Below are 19,668 nucleotides of genomic sequence, written 5' to 3'. Positions count from 1 at the left end.
CTACATTTGTGTAGTACTTTACAGTTTTTAAAATCCATCTAACAATTCTGTGAGGGAAGCAAGTTAGCTATCACTACCCTAATACATCAAGTTTTCATGGCTTGCCTGAGAATTTCAGAACTATTAAGTACCTACCCAAAAAGCAAACTCGGTTCAGTTGAACCTCTTTTCAACCTAACCACTTCTTTCCTCCAAATCATTTTAAAATAAATTTCCTACCTACCATCACATTCAGGGAGACTTTGCTCCTTGGAGAGAGCGCTCATAAAGTCATCTAACTTCACCATTCCATTTCCTGTAAAATAAAGACTTTAGATCATGCATTCTTTATATTTTTGCATAAAAGGTAAATTCATAGTTTCATACAACTATGAAAAAAAATTACTTCTTCACTTCATCGTAATTCTATTTCTCCTTTCATATCCTGTCTCTGAATTAGGTCAGTTCGTTTCATTTTGATAATTACTCAATAATTTTTAAACACCTATTATAAAGTGCAATGGACTGAGCTAGGTCCTCAATTTTTGATAGATATAGGAAAAAGGAAAGGTGACCATATAGATGGACCATGAGAAACTTAAGGAGTCTATTTCATACCATCATGAAAACCCAGTCAAAATGCTATCCATTAAGACACCTTGACAATACTGACCAATCCTGACAGACCCAAGTGTCCCCATTACTATCAGCTGATCCAATTAACTACCTATTTTTAGATATACACCCTCCACAGTGATCCTACCAATCCTGATAAGCAACATGAAAGGGCTCAATAATTTTAGTAGCACCTACCTACACCTTAGATTTTTTTTTTTTTTTTTAATCTTCTTTCCCATTTGCCTTAGCTAAGAAATTTTGCTCAGGTTCTAAGAATTCATTTCTAATATATTCCCAAGTCAGTCTTTCCCCAAAATGTTGCCTCTGCCCTCTCCTCAGCTGAACTTCTGTTGTGGATGGTTCTTACTTAATGATAAAACAACTTCTCCAATACAAAAGCTCTTCCTGGAAACTTAAAATCTGCCTTGAACTTAGGCTGGTGACTGGGATATGCTATTTAACATCTAGATGCTAATCATCTGCCTTGATTGGTTAAGTATCATTAGCCCTAAATTCCTAGTTGTAGCACTTCCTTACCATTTTGGAATCTCCAGTTATTTCTTCTTGGATGCTTAGGCTATTTGCTCAGAGATTTTTGTACCCCTTGGATTTTGTGCTCTTATTGCCTGAACCTCCCCACAACTGGGTCAGCCTTTCCAGTACCTGTCCCATACGGGAAGGCATAGCTAGGGATAGTGATAGAGTGTTACATAACAATTCTGAGCTATAAAAGGACTAGTCCCTCCAAACCAATCCATTAGGGCAGATTTTCCAGGAATTTTTTTTCCACTTTCCATTTTTATATCTGTTCTTTTAGAATCTTCTTTAGCATGGCCCATTCTGTTCCATTCCTAGTTGAGAACTTACTCCATCATTTAATACTATCCCATAAAAGTATCTAATTTTTTCAAAAAGTTTGGTATTATCAGTCTCACCATTTTGAGCAGTCTTTGCCACAATCTCCTTGAACTCTTTGTCTGATAAAGTAACTCCTATTGAAGGCAAAATGGACTGAAGTTCTTCTTTTTTTAAATTTTTTTTTTTCAACGTTTATTTATTTTTGGGACAGAGAGAGACAGAGCATGAACGGGGGAGGGGCAGAGAGAGAGGGAGACACAGAATCGGAAACAGGCTCCAGGCTCTGAGCCATCAGCCCAGAGCCCGACGCGGGGCTCGAACTCACGGACCGCGAGATCGTGACCTGGCTGAAGTCGGACGCTCAACCGACTGCGCCACCCAGGCGCCCCTGACTGAAGTTCTTCTGTAGCAATGCAATTTTCTTGGAGTTTATTGATAGCTTCACAGATGTTTTCTAAATATACAAAATGTAGAAAACTATTCAGCCACAGAATTTATGTGTCTTAAGCAATAATTAGCACCCAAAGTCTTTAGCAATTAGAAAACAAGTTTTATCTAATTATTATTACCTCATATGACTGCTTTTTTCTTCGTATTTCTGTTGTGTCTTACATTATACCTAAATATTTCCCATATAGCTCAAACAGAAAACAATCTTGAAGTTCTATAAATGTTTATAAACTACTTGTTTGGAGGAACAGCCTGTTCCAGTGACCCAGCCAATGCTGCTTGGTTCTGATTGAAATATAATGAACGAGTTCAAGAGATCACAACAACAAAGTGTTTAGTTTAAATTCCAGGATTCCAAGCAAACAATGAGAGTTCTTCCCCTTCCCATCATTTTAGGCTACCATGTTTTCAGTTCACAATCTTCAAAATCATACAATCTTCGCAGGAGATACACATGGCCATCGTGAGTCCCCTCATATCATGCACTGAGATAGGCATAGTATCACTTCTCTGTAATTCCCACCAAAAATGCATAGCCTGAACTTACGAAGAAATATAAGGAAAACCCAAAATGAGGGACATTTTACAAATTAACTAGTCAATACTCTTCGAAAGTGTCATGGTCATGAAATTATCCTAGGTCAGAGGAGACTAAGGGACACGTGACAACTGAATGTAATGTGTGATCCTAGATGAGACCTTGAACCAGGAAAAATACATTTATGGACCAATTGAAAAAACTTGAATAAGATCTTCAGAATATAAATAATATTGTATCAGTGTCAATTTCCTGATTTAGTTCACTGTACTGTGATTATACAAGATCTTAACACCTGGGAAAACGAGATGAAGAGTATATAGAAACGTCTTTCCCTTTGTGTAATTCTTATGATTTAAAAATTATCATAACAATGAAAAGTTAAAAATGTTTTTAAAATGTATATCCAATGACAGTCACATTTCAGAAATGTTCAATTACCATCAATTTATCTTGAGAAGTTATACCAGATAAACGATTTCACACTTCTCTTTACAAAGAATATTAAGTATGGCAAAGGTTGGCGACACCAGCAAGATAGATAAGCGCTTTCTTCCACAGGCTTCTTCTACCCAAGGGCTAAATGCCTACTACTCCACTGTTCCTTTAACAAGGGTTTTCATCTTACTGGAATATAAAGAACTCAGAATTAGGAATGAGGCACAGAGTAATAGTAGCGTATCGGTAAAGGAATCAGAAAGAACATTGTTGTGCCTCCTTAAAAGAGCACACTTTCTGTTCAACTGAGTTGTTTAAAATATGTATTACTGTGTAAGAACCACTAGTATTTCACTAAGCACTCATTTTAACAATTGCCTTCAATATTAAATGCAATAAAAAGATAAGTCTCTTTCAAGAAAATAAACAACTTAAGTAACTTCAGCCAAGGACTATAGGAAGGAGTATTTAATTAAGTTCCACACACAGGACTTCTGTGATAGAGGTACCACGGAAGGAGGAAACTATACATTGGTTGGAAAACCTTGCTCATCTTGGAGAAAGACCATAACGCCCTGGGGAACCAAACTGTAAAATAGTAGTTATTTTATCTTTCCTCATATTCCCATGTCCAAAAGAGATGATATCTGAAGCATTATCATATCATATTGGATATGGATATCATATATTTAAATGATGGAACCTGAACAAAAATTTCACATAGACTCCTTACATATTTAGCTTAAAAATTATAAAACAAGCATTTCCAAAAGAAAACAGGCCCTCTATTTCTAGGGAACTTGAGTGAGTTGGATTAATCTCTGAATAAACTTCTTGGTCAAAGTTAGGCATCTGAAAAAGGGAACACAACCATCTGAAAAGGCACAACTTAAAACCACAGTGTTACATACACTGGTCTATATACCAGAAGTGGTGATTACTCATTAGTATTGACAAATGAAATGCAAACAACGGTCTAATCAATGGTTAATTCAGCTTGTTTCTGTGATGACTCAAGAACTCCAGGACCTATATTTTGACTTACATATATGATACTGACCCAGAGCATTCACTGCAATCTTTTCTTTCGACGAAACCTGTTTTAGGAGGCTGGAATGCCTTCTCACAGCTGGCTTCTGAAGTTTGGGGGTACTAAAATGATCACTTTTATCCAGAGACTTTTTGAGGCTTGTGATGCTCTTCAAGCTATGTGACGTAGACTTTGAGTCATGAATTTCAATCTTCTCTGAACTTTTCTTAAAGTTTATGCCATCCTTTGAATATGGTTCCCAGAATCCTATATCACTGCTATCAACCCCATTTAGGATTTTTTTTCTTTGCAAAGGATTTTTTGATCTTTTAAATTCAAGGTAATCATTATCCTCCATAACTTTATGATATTGGAGGTGTTTTCTATTTAACTTTGGGAATAATGATGGTTCACGTAGTCTGGAAGAGAAACTGCTTTTCATCCTATACTGTGGATAACATTCTGATATATTTGATAACTTTCTGTTTGAAGTAGACTCATCCAAGGCTGATGATTCCATAACTGCTAAGCAAGAGAAACATATTTAATTATTCTATTTACCTGTACCATTTGTAATAGTTTTTAAAAAGTAACAACTAAGTCCTCATGAAAACTATTCAAGAAATTATCAATTGCTTAAATAAACACAGTTTAAAAAGTTAAATAAGGTTAATATGTTGAAAAACTAACAGAGCTGATAACTAAGACTGAAATATTAACTAGGTTAAATATAATCTTCTGGGGGCGCCTGGGTGGCGCAGTCGGTTAAGCGTCCGACTTCAGCCAGGTCACGATCTCGCGGTCCGGGAGTTCGAGCTCCGCGTCAGGCTCTGGGCTGATGGCTCGGAGCCTGGAGCCTGTTTCCGATTCTGTGTCTCCCTCTCTCTCTGCCCCTCCCCCATTCATGCTCTGTCTCTCTCTGTCCCCCCCAAAATAAATAAACGTTGAAAAAAATTTTTAAATATAATCTTCTGGTTTAATATATTTAAATTCTTTTATCCAAAGCTATTTGAAGTTACACCAAATCAAAAGTGATAGCCTACTGAAGTTTGTAGTTCTCATTCCCCACTCTGCCAATTTTGAAAGATTATAGGCTAAATATGCCAATACAGCTACAAATCCCTTAGTTATGAGCATACTGAAGTATAAGGAAGTTGGAGTGGGGAAATTTTTACTTATAAAATCAGAATACAGGGGCACCTGGGTGGCTCAGTTCGTTGGGCATCCCACTTCGGCTCGGGTCATGATCTCACTGCTCATGGGTTTGAGCCCCACATTGGGCTCTGTGCTGACATCTCAGAGCCTGGAGCCTGCTTCAGAATCTGTCTCCCTCACTCTCTGCCCCTCCCCCACTCACGTTCTGTCTCCCTCTCTCTCAAAAATAAACATTAAAAAAATTGTTTTTAATTTAACATCAGAATACAAATATTTACTCTCCTAAAGATTCTCAGTACTTGTGGGAAAAAATAGTTTATATATAAAATAACCTCTTCAGAAAGATATTAATACAATGTCCCACTGGGGCTTCCTTTATAAAATTCATCTGACGGCTCAGAATAGTACCTTACATTTGAATAACACATTTTAAAGTATTTCAAATGTTATAATACTTGATTTTATGATAGACTATTATTCTCCTCTTAGAAGTTTAAAATATGTTTGATCATTGAAGGCAAAACTTATAAAACATTGTCCGAAGCTTTCAGTGTGTATAGTGGTAATACATAATAAAATTACAGCTTAACGGAGGGAGGGTAAAAAGGTCTATATAATGGTAAAACTTCTATATTCCACTTGAAGTGGTAAAATATTTATTTTAGTATACTAGAAAAGGTTAAGTATGTATACTATAATCCTTAAAACAACCACTGGAAAAATACAGAGATATAGTGAAAATACATATGGAATAAATTCACATACTAAAAAAATGCTCCCCAAAAAAGAAGGGATAAAATGGTTGAAAAACAGAGGAAAAAATAGAAAACAAATAATAATATGGTATACCTGGTCTGAATGTATAAGTAATTACATTACATATGATTTAAACACTCCAATTAAAATATAGGAATTATACAAATAAATACAAAAAACATCACCCAACTCTGTGTGGTTTACAAAACACTTCAAGACTGGTGATATAAGAAGGTTAAAAGTAAAAGGATGGAAAATACTTACCATCTAAGCACTAATCAAAAGAAAACTGGAGTTATATTAGAATCAGAAAAAGTAAACTTGAGAGAAAAGAAAATTACCAGTGATCACATACATATTGCATAATGATAAAAGAATCAGCTCACCAAGAAGATAGAACTATTCTAAATGTGAATTCACCTAGCAACAGAGCTTCAAAATGCATGAACCAAAACCTGACAAAACTGAACGGAGAAATAGACAAATCTACAATTATATTTGGAGACAATGTTCCTTTCTCTATAACAGAACTAGTAAAAAAAATCAGCAAAGAGGGGCGCCTGGGTGGCGCAGTCGGTTAAGCGTCCGACTTCAGCCAGGTCACGATCTCGCGGTCCGTGAGTTCGAGCCCCGCGTCGGGCTCTGGGCTGATGGCTCGGCGCCTGGAGCCTGTTTCTGATTCTGTGTCTCCCTCACTCTCTGCCCCTCCCCCGTTCATGCTCTGTCTCTCTCTGTCCCAAAAAAATAAATAAACGTTAAAAAAAAAAATTTTTTTTAAAAATCAGCAAAGATACAGAAGAATGAATAACATGAATTATTATGCATGGGAGTGGGTATGTGATTATTAGGAATATCTATGTCAGAAAAGAATAATTAATGAAAAAACTTCTACATCAAAGACAAAATTAGAATTCAAAATAAACTTTGTTTTTTTTTTTTTTTTAATTTTTTTTAACGTTTATTTATTTTTGAGACAGAGAGAGACAGAGCATGAACAGGGGAGGGTCAGAGAGAGAGGGAGACACAGAATCCGAAACAGGCTCCAGGCTCCGAGAGGTCAGCACAGAGCCCGATGCGGGGCTCGAACTCACAGACCGTGAGATGATGACCTGAGCCGAAGTCGGACGCTTAGCCGACTGAGCCACCCAGGTGCCCCTCAAAATAAACTTTGAAACGTTCAGGTAAAAATAGCAAATTGAACAGCCTTCAAACACTCCATTTAAATTTTTTTTTTTTCAACGTTTATTTATTTTTGGGACAGAGAGAGACAGAGCATGAATGGGGGAGGGGCAGAGAGAGAGGGAGACACAGAATCGGAAACAGGCTCCAGGCTCTGAGCCATCAGCCCAGAGCCTGACGCGGGGCTCGAACTCACAGACCGCGAGATCGTGACCTGGCTGAAGTCGGACGCTTAACCGACTGCGCCACCCAGGCGCCCCAAAACACTCCATTTAAACTAAGGAATTTTGGGGATGCCTCGGTGGTCCAGTCAGTTAGGTGTCCAACTTCAGCTCAGGCCATGATCTCGCGGTTTGTGAGTTGGAGCCCCACATCAGGCTCTGTACTAACAGCTTGAAGCCTGGAGCCTGCTTTGGATTCTGTGTCTTCCCCTCTCTCTGCCCTCCCCGGCTCGCTCTCTCTCTCTCTCTCTCTCTCTCTCTCTCAAAAATAAACTAAAGGAATTTTTAAACCATCACAAATCCATAATAACAAAAAGAAGAGGAAAAGAAACTACTACAATTAAATTTTGGAATCTGGAAAGCGGATGAACTTAGTAGACCTGAAAAGGCTGAACCATAAGGCAGAATGGGGAAAGCCAAGAAGGAACCCAATTCATAACACAAAAACTCCAAAAGTTCATAAATTAGTAGCATTTAGGTACGTCTAAAAGTGAGGGTAAGAGTGAAGCTAAAAAGAAAGAACTGGTTAAAATCCCTTTAAGTAGTAATTTGATACCTAGGGTCTCTTCACACGGCCAGATATTCACTTTTATCCACTGGGCACAGCCAGTTACTGATCTTCTCCTACTCCAGCAGGAAAGTGACAATTCATCAGAAAGGGTTAAACACAAGGTCTCTGGATTATGGAATACTAAACACAATAGAGGGTAGGAGTGTTACCTGCAAAACTCGGAGGGAGGCTTACACTGAATAATGGGAACTTCAGTCTTTCGTCTTATTTAACACCTGGAATTCTATGAAGCAAGGCTATACCTCCGGGAAGGATATTCAAAGTTTCTTTGAACACTCTGACCATCTCAAAAGGAAATATACCCTAAAGACAGTCATATTAAGGGGTTTCCAGGCAAATAGCCCAGCCAGACCAGCCGATGATAGCAGGGTTTCTCAATCTCAGCAGTACTGGCATTTTGAGACAGATACTTCTTTTTTTTTCTTTTTTTTTTTTAATTTTTTTTCAACGTTTATTTATTTTTGGGACAGAGAGAGACAGAGCATGAACGGGCGAGGGGCAGAGAGAGAGGGAGACACAGAATCGGAAACAGGCTCCAGGCTCTGAGCCATCAGCCCAGAGCCCGACGCGGGGCTCGAACTCACGGACGGCAAGATCGTGACCTGGCTGAAGTCGGACGCTTAACCGACTGCGCCACCCAGGCGCCCCAGAGACAGATACTTCTTTATTGAGAGAGCTGTCCTGTGTATTGTAGGATACTCAGAAGCATCCCTGGCCTCTCATCACTTGATGCCAGTAACACAGATTGTGATGACCAAAAATGTCTCCAAATGTTTCCAAATGTTCCTGGGGGAAGGGGAAGTTCAGGGTGGGGGGTGGGGGAAATCTCCAAATCATCTCTGGTTAAGAATCACTATCCTACAGCTCATAATCAGCTAGTTTTGCCCTCAGTCTCAGAGCTTCCAAATAGCTTTTGAGTTCACCATTCTCAAATATGAGTAGACAACCAAAGATCACCAGACATTTGAGGAACAGTTCTACAATGAAAAACAAACAGAAAAAAATACCTTGGAGGAGACAGAATATGAATGAAAAAGGAAATCTCGAAAGCACTGCAACAGAAGTTCGTAGTTGCAACAGAAGATATTGTTTGTGGAACAATAGAAATGCCCATGAAATAAGAGGAGGCTATTATAATACAATAACAGAGGGGAAAGAAATTATTGGAAATTTAAAAGTACAAATGAAAAACGAAATAGAAGCATTGGAAGATAAATTTAAGGAACTCTCTCAGAAGCCACCTGGGTGGCTCAGTCAGTTAAGCATCCGACTCTTGATTTCAGCCCAGGTCATGATCTCACAGTCGTGAGACTGAGCCCTATGTTGGGTTCTGCGCTGGGTGTGGAGCCTGCTTAAGACTCCCTCTCCCTCTCCCTTTGCCCCTCTTCCACTCCCACTCGTGTAATAAATATAAATAAATAAATAATAAATAAATAAAGCATAACAAAGAGATAAGAGAAAAAGGTTAAAAAAAAAAAAAAAGGAATCATCCCATTATGTCACATATCCAAATATCAAGATTTCCACAGAGACAGAAAAAATAGAGGAAAGGAAATCATCAACAAATTATTTTAATTTTCCAGAATCAAAGGACGCTGTATTCAGCACAATCGTTACAAAGAAACTTCTTTCCAGGAGACTTTCAGAAGACTAGAAAATATCCTATACGCTTGAAAAAAAAAAAAAATCAGTGTCAAAGTCAAGAGTCAGAAAATTTTGCACTTCAATGGCAATACTGAAAACTAGAAAACATAGAAAATTATTTACAATCTAGAATTCTGTACCCAAACCATCCATAAAATACGAAGACAGAATCTGTCATAGGAGGAGAGAAGTGAAAAGTCTCCAGCATGTTAATGAAGAAAGATCTCAAGATGACAGTTGCACACAAAATGTAGAGGGCAACAAATTCATACTGAAGAACATCAAAATACTCTAAAGAAGATTTCTTCAAGAAGACAAAACTACTAGAATACCTTGTGCAGACAAACTTACGAAGAGGATATTTAGACAGTTGGCAGAGTTTAAGCTTCAATCAGTAATATATATACTTTTTTTTTAAACCAAGCAAATAAGTAAGTAAGACAACTCAAAGAGGGAAAAATTGTACAGAAAGAGAAAGTAGCCACAAGATACTTACATGTGGCTCAGCAGTGAATAGTGTGTACATAAATATATTCACATAAATACAGAATTAAAACTTACTCAATTACCCTATGACTATATTAGGAGGATGGATAGGTATGGGAAGTGGATGTGGTGGGGACAGGGAAAATGAAACAGAGCTAAATCCTTATTTTTCATATTAGGGAGTTTACTAGGTCTACCCAAAATTTAAAAAAATCAACAAGAAGCAATACAAACATGTTATTTACAGTCATGAAAACAAATATCAGGTAATCAGCTAAAATGTTTGCCTCTGGAGAAACTGAGGAAAGGATCAGGCAAGAGGCTGCTCTATTTGTAGCAAGTTTATTAGAACTATATAATTCTTTTTTTTTAATCTTTTGAAATCTTTATTTATTTTTGAGAGAGGCAGAGACAGACTGTGAGCAGGGGAGGAAGAGAGAGAGAGGGAGACACAGAATCCGAAGCAGCTGAGGATCTCACGAACCGTGAGAACACGACCTGAGCTGAAGTCAGACGCTCAACCAACTGAGCCAAATTGAGCTTAAAATTATACACATAGATAATCTTGACCAAAGGATGTCCGGACAGAGAAAGAAAAGGGAGTGACACCATGTGCAACAGGAAGAGATTTTTAAAAACGTACTTAATGAAGAAAAACAAAACTAATCATGAATGATACTGAATAATATACTAAAAACAATTTTTAAAAAATGTTTTAATGTTTATTTATTTTTGAGACAGACAAAGCACAAGCAGGGGAGGGTCAGAGAGAGAAAGGGAGACACAGAATCTGCCTCAGCCTCCAGGCTCTGAGCAGTCAGCACAGAGCCTGATGAGGGGCTTGAGCTCACGGACCATGAGATCATGACCTGAGCCGAATTTGGACATTTAACTGACTGAGCCACTCAGGCACCCCTATATTAAAAATTTTTAACTGTCAATGTCAGGATGTCAGAATGACCCACAAGTTGCAAATTACGTTTTTTTTTCTTAGTGTTATTATTTTGTTTTAAAGTTGACTTCATGTTGCAAAATATTAAGGGAAAGATAAAAGAAAATTATGGTAGTTACATAATCAATACTGATTAGGTATGTTTAGGATTTAAACTTTTATCTAAAGAGTTAGAGTTTAGAGTTATCTATGGGGGGGGGTGCACACGGGTGGGTCAGTCGGTTAAGCGTCCAACTTCAGCTCAGGTCGTGATCTCGCAGTGTGTGAGTTCGAGCCCCGCGTCGGGCTCTGTGCTGGCAGCTCAGAGCCTGGAGCCTGTTTTGGATTCTGTGTCTCCCCCTCTCTTTCTGCCCCTCCCCCGCTCACGCTCTGTCTCTCTTGCTCTCAAAAAATAAATAAAACATTAAAAAAAAAATTTTAAAGAGTTAGAGTCATGGGGTCAGAGAAGGCTTTCAGAGTCCATATGATAAAACCTACAAATTAGGATTTAATTTAAAGGCAACTTATTTATAAATAATACTTGCTGTAGCAACGAGAGCTCACTTACAAAAATCTTCATACTGGTGCTGTAGTTCATCCAAAATAAATAGAATATCTCTAATATCCACCATGTGGTTACCTGTAATAGAAAGAGTAAGTTCAAGTACTGTTATTTCTTTTTTGAACACAAATCTAGTTTCCATCCCATTCTAATACAAAAACAACACAGAGATGTGTGAAAGTAGGAACAGAGGTTGTGAATAATATCTAGAATTGTTAATAGCTCAGTACACACTGAAACATAAAAGACCATTATTGTCTTTTTCCCTTAATAAAAGAGTTTCCCATCAAAAGAAATTAGTCACATTTTAAGCTCCACAGCTAGGTAATCAGGTTAATATTTCATTCATTTAATAAATAGTGTTTTGAGAATTTACTATAGGTAGAATTTCAAGTTTTAGCTCTTTTGTCTTTCTCACTGGATTGTGAGCTCTTCAAGAGTACAGGATGTCATTTGTTTCCCCAATGCCTAGCAAATTATATACTTCCTAGCACTTAAAAACTAATTTTTTTGAGGGGCACCTGAGTGGCTCAGTCAGTTGAGTGTTTGACTCTTGATTGGGGCTCAGGTCATGATCTCAGAGTTCATGGGTTCGAGCCCCACGTTGGGCTCTGCGCTGACAGTGCAGAGCCTGCTTGGGATTCTCTCTTTCCTTCTCTCTCTGCCCCTCTCCCACTTGCACTGTCTCTCTCTCAAAATAAATAAACAGACTTTAAAAAAATTATTTTTTAAAAATTATTTTTGATAAAACAGGGAGGGGGACAAAACATAAGAGACTTGTAAACATGGAGAACAAATTGAGGGTTACTGGAGGGGTTGTGGGAGAGAGGGTGGGCTAAATGGGTAAGGGGCACTAAGGAATCTACTCCGGAAGTCATCCTTGCGCTACATACTAACTAATTTGGACGTAAATTTAAAAAAATAAAAAATTAAATTAAAAAAATATTTTTGAATGAATAAATATACTAAAGGCTGTAAAGAATCATGCAATGTCTACATTGTGGATAGCAGTAAACCATTTACTTGGCGTCTTACACATGTACAGCACTCCCATAATTATAACTTCCTACCATTCCTGCCCTTGCCTCTGTCTCAAACCATTTTCCTTCTTGGACAGTGTATGACAGAGAATGGGGTCAGAGACAGTGACCTCAAATAATGTTGTTCCAATTGGACACCCAATAGTTCTTGCCTCCAAATGTCTGGCTTCGCTTGACATCCAAGGTGAGTGAGAAAGACCAGGTGTTGACTTACCTACTTATAAAAATACTAGGGGGGCGCCTGGGTGGCGCAGTCGGTTAAGCGTCCGACTTCAACCAGGTCGCGATCTCGCGGTCCGTGAGTTCGAGCCCCGCGTCGGGCTCTGGGCTGATGGCTCAGAGCCTGGAGCCTGTTTCCGATTCTGTGTCTCCCTCTCTCTCTGCCCCTCGCCCGTTCATGCTCTGTCTCTCTCTGTCCCAAAAATAAATAAAACGTTGAAAAAAAAAATTTAAAAAAAAAATACTAGGTTCGTTCTTCAGCCTATGCCTAAAAAATCAACTATTCAGTTATAAGCATAAGCAAAGACCCTGAAAAGAAGATGCCAGTTTTTAAAGTGCCTTTTGAGTCCAAGAATTATTATATACACTATGGTTTCGGTGTTGGGTAAGATTGCTTCATTCTGCTTCTTTAAAAATTGGTAAGCTATGTCAGGTCCAGGACTTTAAATCACTGCAAAGCAAGTAAGTATTTGACCAACCAAAGAAGTGCTAGCCCAATTGATGTTAAGTTGTCTTCTGATTAGAACTGCTTCTTACATTCTGGGTTTTTGTTTTGTTTTGTTTTGTTTTGTTTTGTTTTGTTTTAATTTTTAATGTTTCTTTATTTTTGAGAGAGACAGAGACAGAATGCAAGTGGGTTGGGGCAGAGAGAGAGGGAGACACAGAATCTGAAGCAGGTTCCAGGCTCTGAGCTGTCAGCACAGAACCTGACATGGGGCTTGAACTCATGAGCCACGAGATCATGACCTGAGCCGAAGTTGGACGCTTAACTGACTGAGCCACCCAGGCGCCACTCTTACATTCTGTTTTTTTATTTTCTTGGTACTTATTCTCATTCTGTTCTTGGTTGTGGTTCTAACACCCCAGTGAACTTCTGGAACTTCTGTAGAGTCCATATCCCAAGTTCTTAGATCAAAGCATAAGTCCTAAAATCATTCAAGGCTTCAGCCCTCAAACTCCTGAATTTGATCAGTGAAAAGTATTCTGTTGGATCATCCATAAATTAATCCAATGGAGAAGGCTGTATTGTTTATATCTGGTCTCTACTTAAAGAACTCCCCTTTCTGGAAAGAGGTCCAACATTGCAGTGAGCATGCAGTAGCCAACCATTTACAGATTTACTAGCTCTCGCTCAAATTTATTCCTTCTTCTATGCAATGACAAACATTTCTCACACACCTCTAAGACAAATACTATCCATCTATATAGTCTCTGGTGGCCAAATAAGCATTACAGAATCTGAAATTACTATTTTGACCCCTACCTAGCTTATCAAAACCTCAATGAATAATTCCTGGTTGAGACTGAGACAATCAGTATAGTTACAGGTAGCATTTACTTCATAAGAGAAGTTCAAAACAGCTTCCCACTCTTACATTTGTCCTTCTGGAGGAAGCTCATATTGGAACTTTCCTTTCCATTCAACCTGGAAAATGTAACTATCTAATGTGAAAAAAAATTATCCTCATCATCAAAGTCATATTCAGGGCAACATTACTTTGAAGGTGTAAAATGACTATTAACACATTTCCATAATCTCCACAATAGCTCCACAATATCAAAGACCTTCTCATCAAAAATCGTGCTAGTTACTACTTTTCACCCAGTTCAATTACTAGATCGGTAAATACCACGAGAGAAAAAACTACTGCACCAATATCCTATCTCAGAAACCAAACTACCAGAACTGTCACACAGTGATTTTCCATATTCCTCTTGCCAGATCTTAATGAAGCAAATGCTTGTTGGACTTCCTTGCAAATTCCAGCGGCATTCCTCTTCATCATGCATACTCATGAAGATATTCTCCATGGTATCAGTATTGCTCCAAAAAACCAAACCAAATACAAAAACAAGATGTTAAAACAGTACCTATACCAGGGTGCTATGGCTTCCACTAGTGGGATAACTGACTTATATCACTCCTTACTTCAAAATTCTGTCACAGAAGAATCCATATCCACTACCGGGGTAACCCAAAACTTTTGGCATTCTGAGGGTGTCCTTTCCTTTAATGTTTAAGTAAAATAGCCCCGACCCCACACCATACATTATATGAACAGCAATCAATACTCCCTCCAAAATTTGAAGATTCCTGAGTGCTTTATACGCTGGCAGTTGATTTTCGTTTTGTTTTCTATTCCCGTGGACTCCTGATCTCTCTCACATTATCACATCCTATAGGTGCTATCTTCTCTCCACCCCAAGCCTACCTAACACAGAACCTACAGACCTTTTTCCTTGAAAAAGAAAATAGACCCACCATATGACTAACACAAGGCTATTGTATATAACCAACTCTTACTAGATAACTTGAAATTAATGAGAGTCAGGGATTTCTTTATAGCACAGCAAGCACTACATAGTATTGTCCTAGAGTTCTACAGCCACTCTCTATTGATTGCTAGAACCCCATCCACTCTCAGGTTCCCTCAGTGTTCCTCTTCCAGCTGCCGATTAGCCACTGTTGTATTCTAAGTTCCTGTCGTTTTCTTATATAGAGTACTTTACCTTACCTTTTTGCTCAAACTAGGTATCTCCCAATAGGCTTTAGCTCTCATAATCAAACACACCTGTTAAAATGATTTTCCTAGTCAAAAGACAAGGACCTCCCCAATGAGGAATTTTACCTTAAGTCACAGCCAGGTTATTAAAAATGACAAAATGAAAAAATCTTATTCTCTCTGGTTGGAGGAGATGGAGTGAAGGGTGAGACTTATTAATTCATTCAACATATATTTGTTGAGCAGTTAATATGTGCCATAAGCACTGTATGGAGTACTGAGGATACAATATTGAGCAAAAGTACACATGATATCTGCTTTCTTGGTATTTCGTCTTATCTGAGATACAGATCTTCACAAAACAATAAGAAATAGGGGTACCTGGGTGGCTCAGTCGGTTGGGCATCTGATTTTGGCTCAGGTCGTGATCTCGTGGTTTGTGAGTTCGAGCCCCGCATTGGGCTCTGTGCTGACAGCTCAGAGCCTGGACCCTGCTTCAGATTCTGTGTCTTCCTCTCTCTCCCTGCCCCTCCCTCACTCACACTCTATTTCTCTCTCTCAAAAATAAACATTGAAAAACTTTTTAAAAAATATAAGAAATAAAAGTTGCAACTGTGATTAGTGCTGTGAGAGTGTATGAGAACTTGACCTAGTCAGAAAAGTCATGGAAGCATCCTTAAAGAATAGAGTTGAGTTTAGATCCAAAGTATAAGTAGTAATTCACTAGGAGGGGAAGAATGCTCCAGGAAAAGAAAAGACTATATGTAAAGGCTATGGCAGGAGGAAGCCTGGTATATCACTGAAACTCTAAGAAGGCACAGTAAGCAAAGCAGAATGTGGTCTGAGATGAAGCTGGAGATCTAAGGTAAAGGCCAGACATTGCAAGTCCTTGTACGTGACCTTAAAGGGCTCTTCATCCCAAGAAGTATTATTAGAGTTTATGCAAGGAGGTAACATGATCAGATGTGTGGGGTTTTTTTATTTTTTTTATTATGTTTATTTATTTTTGAGAGGGGAGGAGGGGCAGAGAGAGAGAGGGAGACAGAATCCGAAGCAGGCTCCAGGCTCCGAACTGTCAACACAGAGCCCAACATGGGGCTTGAAACCACAAGCCTGAGATCATAACTTGAGCCAAAGTCGGACACTTAACTGACTGAGCCACCCAGGCACCCCACAGATGTGTGTTTTGAAAAGATCATTCTGTCCATAGTGTTAAGGGGGATAAGACTGGGTGTGGGTGGGGGCACCTGGGTGGCTCAGTCGGTTGAGCGTCTGACTTCGGCTCAGGTCATGATCTCACAGCTCGTGAGTTCGAGCCCCCCGTTGGGCTCTGTGCTGACAGCTCAGAGCCTGGAGCCTGCTTCGGATTCTCCCTCTCTCTCTGCCCCTAACCCACTCGCATTCTGTCTCTGTCCCTCTCAAAAATAAATAAACATTAAAAAAAAAAAAAGACTGGATATGGGTGGACTTGTTAGGATGAACAGTGATGGTCCTAAGGAAAAATTATGGTAACTCGGACTAAGGTAATGGTGGAAAATAGAGAGATTTAAGAGATATCTAGAAGTTTAAAATAATAGTAATTCACAACGGTTGCATGAGGAGAACAGAGAAAACAGAGTTGCCAAGGATAATTCCCAGGTTTCTGCTTCCTATTTCTTGAGACTATTCTAGTGCCAATAGGTTCTATTTAATTCCTACAACAATCTATGATATCAGCATAATTTTTCAGTTTAGCTCCCCAAGTACAAAGCCTGGAAATCCAGACCAGAATTCCATAAGCCAAAAAAAAAAAAAAAAAAAAAAAGCCACAGTGGTTTCATATGTAATTTCTGTTGCTTCTGGTAGAGCATGCCCTAAAGGCTATTTAATAAAATGACTTGAGATTAAGCTTTAAAATCCCTATTTTATGGGCATCTTTATGCTCCAGAACATCCCTCCACTTATGTCTATCAACCCAGAACTCACCATAAATGACTACCTACTAAAATTCATGCAGCCTGGTTCTATCTTCACAGTACATCCCAGCCACCAAAGACCCCCTAAAAGCCACCACTGACAAATGACAAAAACCTGTGGAAGCCCATGGAAAAGGATGCCATGTCTGATAATGTTCCTGCCATATTTACACAAACTGTTCCCTCAGTCTAAAATGTCTTTCATTACCACCTTCATTACCACCTTCAACCAACTAACCCCTATTGATCCTTCAAGATTTAGCTCAGACATCACATCCTCTGATGATCTTTCCCTGGTGTTTCCAGTATACATTTGCAGCCTAACTACATTCTATAACAGTATTTGCTATACAACATTATCATTTTCATTTTATTTGACTCTTTCCACACTAGAATGGGAACTCCTTTGGAAAAAGAAATGTGTTCTATTCATCTCTGTATCACCTTGCATAGTTCCAAGCACAGTAGATATTAAATGACTATCTGACTCATTAAATACATGGATAATCAATGAATCAATCGTTTATCAATCCATTATTATCAGACACCCCCTGGTGACATATAAACATATAATACAAAACATCTGCTAAATATCTCCATAATGTTTTTTTAAAAATCTACATTTTGCAAAGAGTAACTGAATAGCATGAGAAGATTGTGTAATCAAAGCTATCTAATAAAGTTAAAAATTCAAGAAATTTAGGTCTCCTAATTTGTGAAGCCAATGCCCTTGACATTAAAGAAACCATCTCTCCACAAACAAGAAATGGAAAAGAGAGGAACGTTTGAAAAGAAAATAAATACATTTTTTTCTTACATTTTTATCAAACATACCAAAATCTAATAATTTTAGAAATTTCTCATTTAATTTTTCTAGACTATCTCTTACCACAGACACCAGTAAGCAATGTTGATAGGTGGCAAGAGGTAAGAATCAAGAAGGAGAGATGAAGGATGAATCAGAACACTGATATCCAAGAAAGATATATTTACATAGTAATTCAAATAACTCACTGTCTATACTAGCATGTTTTATCACTTCCTGAAAAGTTTCAGGAATTACAGGAATATCCATGCTATCCAAAACAGCAGCCAGTTCATCAGTCGCAACTCGACCACTTTTTATCCTACAGAAAATCTTCAAGGCATTCTGGAATGCTGCAAAAATATAATAAACAAAGAAGTTATTTTATCATGAGAATCAACAGCTTTTCTTGGAGGGGCTGATTTTGTGTCAATAGCCTACCAGGGTACAATACCTTTCCATAGGCATAGGGTTTTCTAAAAATGTACCTGCAAGTAGGCATTTGCCCAATTCTGACCACATTCCTAATATAAAATGTAATTTTTGCTATTATCACTACTGATATAATATTAGCAAAGATAGGTGCTATTTATTGAATGCTATTTATATGCCAAACATTGTGCTAAAAGCTCTGGATTATCTCATTATACTATATTCACCGCTTAGTTAAGCCTTGTAACTAAAATAATTTCATATCTATCAGTGGTATAATCTATAATAGCAAGGCAGCTTAATCTAAAATTTGAGGGCATCATTAATTGTTTTAAAATGTAATTTAGAAAAAATAGTGTAAAAGAAAGAACAGAACAGATGCAAAATTTCTCTTCAGATTTTTTTATATTACAAAGAGTTTAGCAATGGTTTAACCACTATTTAAAGGTCTTCTATTTCTCCATAGAAACTTCATTTTCTTATGCTAACAGTCCTTAACATCAAAAATGAATTGGAAAGATTTGCAACAATATGGATAGAACAAGAGTGTATTGTGTAAGTGAAATAAGTCAGTTAGAAGAAGACAAATAGGTTTTCACTCATATATGGAATTTAAAAAACACAACAGATGAACATAGGGGAAGGAAAGGAAAAATAAGATAAAAACAATAAGAGACTCTTAAATACAGAGAACAAACTGAGGGTTGCTGGAGGGGAGGTGGGTAGGGGGATGGGCTAAATGGGGGAGGGGTATTAAGGAGGGCACTTGTTGGGATGAGCACTGGGTATTCTATGTAAGTGATGAATCAGTGGGTTCTACTCCTGAAACCAATACTACACTGTATGTTAACTAATTTGACTTTAAATAAATAATTTTTTTTTATTTTTTATTTTTTTATTTTTTTTTTTTCAACGTTTATTTATTTTTGGGACAGAGGGAGACAGAGCATGAACGGGGGAGGGGCAGAGAGAGAGGGAGACACAGAATCGGAAACAGGCTCCAGGCTCTGAGCCATCAGCCCAGAGCCTGACGCGGGGCTCCAACTCACGGACCGCGAGATCGTGACCTGGCTGAAGTCGGACGCTTAACCGACTGCGCCACCCAGGCGCCCCTAAATAAATGATTTTTTTAAAATGAATTGGAAAGAACACAGCTAAATGAAAATATTCATATTAATGAGAGAATTTTCCCTAAACAGATGTCCTCCTTAAAATCTAAACAGATTGATACCTGCGTCCTAATGCTAAATTTAAGTGATCCTCAGACTACCGCACCCCTTAATTTGATAAGGAAACA

At 38.2% G+C, this 19,668-nt stretch overlaps 1 protein-coding gene across 1 annotated transcript in view; it reads right to left on the bottom strand.

Moving 5' to 3' along the window:
* Nucleotides 1–19,668, bottom strand: part of LOC147571554 (uncharacterized) — a 197,300-nt gene that overhangs the window by 139,327 nt on the left and 38,305 nt on the right. The window contains 6 exon segments of the mRNA XM_086696292.1: nt 224–295; nt 1,533–1,631; nt 1,871–1,909; nt 3,942–4,436; nt 11,423–11,494; nt 18,149–18,292. Of these exon segments, the coding sequence (XP_086552418.1) occupies nt 224–295; nt 1,533–1,631; nt 1,871–1,909; nt 3,942–4,436; nt 11,423–11,494; nt 18,149–18,292 (921 nt within the window).

This window comes from Puma concolor, unplaced genomic scaffold, assembly GCF_028749965.1.
Source record: "Puma concolor isolate L17-30 unplaced genomic scaffold, mPumCon1.1.hap2 unalloc_scaffold_22, whole genome shotgun sequence".
NCBI lineage: Eukaryota > Metazoa > Chordata > Mammalia > Carnivora > Felidae > Puma > Puma concolor.
This window is presented reverse-complemented; position numbering and strand designations above follow the sequence as displayed.